The sequence below is a fragment of the Merops nubicus genome, unplaced genomic scaffold (genome assembly GCF_000691845.1).
Source record: "Merops nubicus isolate BGI_N331 unplaced genomic scaffold, ASM69184v1 scaffold29899, whole genome shotgun sequence".
In the NCBI taxonomy this organism is placed as follows: Eukaryota; Metazoa; Chordata; class Aves; order Coraciiformes; family Meropidae; genus Merops; species Merops nubicus.
Window position 1 is genome coordinate 516 of NW_008630706.1, and position 1,138 is coordinate 1,653.

The 1,138-nt window shown below is 59.5% G+C and overlaps 1 protein-coding gene across 1 annotated transcript in view; it reads left to right on the forward strand.

Annotated features, from left to right (window-relative positions):
* Window positions 1–371: 371 nt before the first annotated feature.
* The window catches only part of CCDC124 (coiled-coil domain containing 124), a gene marked incomplete at its 5' end in the record, with an annotated part of 1,158 nt that continues 391 nt past the window's right edge, over window positions 372–1,138 (forward strand). Inside the window, 2 exons of the mRNA XM_008947398.1 lie at window positions 372–558; window positions 885–999. Of these exons, the coding sequence (XP_008945646.1) occupies window positions 372–558; window positions 885–999 (302 nt within the window). The remainder of the gene's footprint in view (window positions 559–884; window positions 1,000–1,138) is intronic.

Genomic DNA, 1,138 nt, shown 5'->3' on the forward strand with positions numbered 1-1,138 from the left:
TCTCCAACAACTGCTGAACTTTCGACCTCCAGCCACTTATTAAAATTAAAGTGGAAAACTTAATCTGCTTGGCAGCGATCCTGGCTGGTACCTCCTGCTCCCTCTCCCCAGCAGGGGTGTGTTTCACAGAGCTGATGTCGTGGGGAGCCAGCCTGTGGCTGCAGGGATGGGGGGAATTAGCCCAAAGGGCTGGGCCAGGCCCTCGCTGTCCCACCGGAGCTGGAGGGGAACCAGCCCCTGTCCCTGCTGAGCTACTGTGAGCACTGTGAGGTCGGTGCTACGTTAGCTACAGAATTGAGGTGTCCAAGGGAGGTTCCCTGCTCCTCCAAGGGGTGGTTTGTGGAGGTGACCTGGGTGTTTCTGCCCTCCAGGAGGAGAGGGAGAAGCGGCGGCTGGAGCAGCTGGAGCGCAAGAAGGAGCTGCAGCGCCTGCTGGAGGAGGAGGACTCGAAGCTGAAGGGGAAGTCACCCAAACAGGTCACCCCGGGCAAAGTCACCAGGGCCCAGATTGAGGAGACCATCCGAAAAGAGCAGCAGCAGAAGGAGAATGCAGATACAGGTCTGGTGGGAGCACAGAAAGGCCCCGGGGGGCTGGGGAGAGGGAGGGGGCTGCTGCTTTTTCGCCTCCTGTCACCAAGGGGTGAGGGGTTTGGAAAGCAGGAGCCAGCCTGGGCTGTGCTGTGGCTGCCTCCCAGATGGGGAAACCTCCTGTTTCCCCTGAGGTGGGGAGGTGGAGGTGCAGAGCAGGCACCTCTGGGACTGGGACTGAGCTCTGGCTGAGTTTTCTCAGCCCTTCCTTCTGGTTGTGATGGAGAACCCTCTTCTGAGGGCTTTGCCCAGGCTGGATTTGATGTTCACTCTCCCTTTCACCTCGTCCCTGTGCAGTGGAGAAGGAGAAGACTCACTTGGAGGTCCCCTTGGAAGAGAACATCAACAGGAGGGTTCTGGAGGAGGGCTCGGTGGAGGCCAGGACCATTGAAGATGCCATTGCTGTGCTCAGGTGCGTGGCCGTGGCGTGGGGCTCTCCTCTGAAGGTGTCCCTCTCCTGATGAGGAGCTCTTCCAGACTCTCCCCCCTCCAAAACTGGCTCCTTTTTACCCTTCCACTGCCACTTTTTCCCTCTGGGCAGCGGGAGCAGG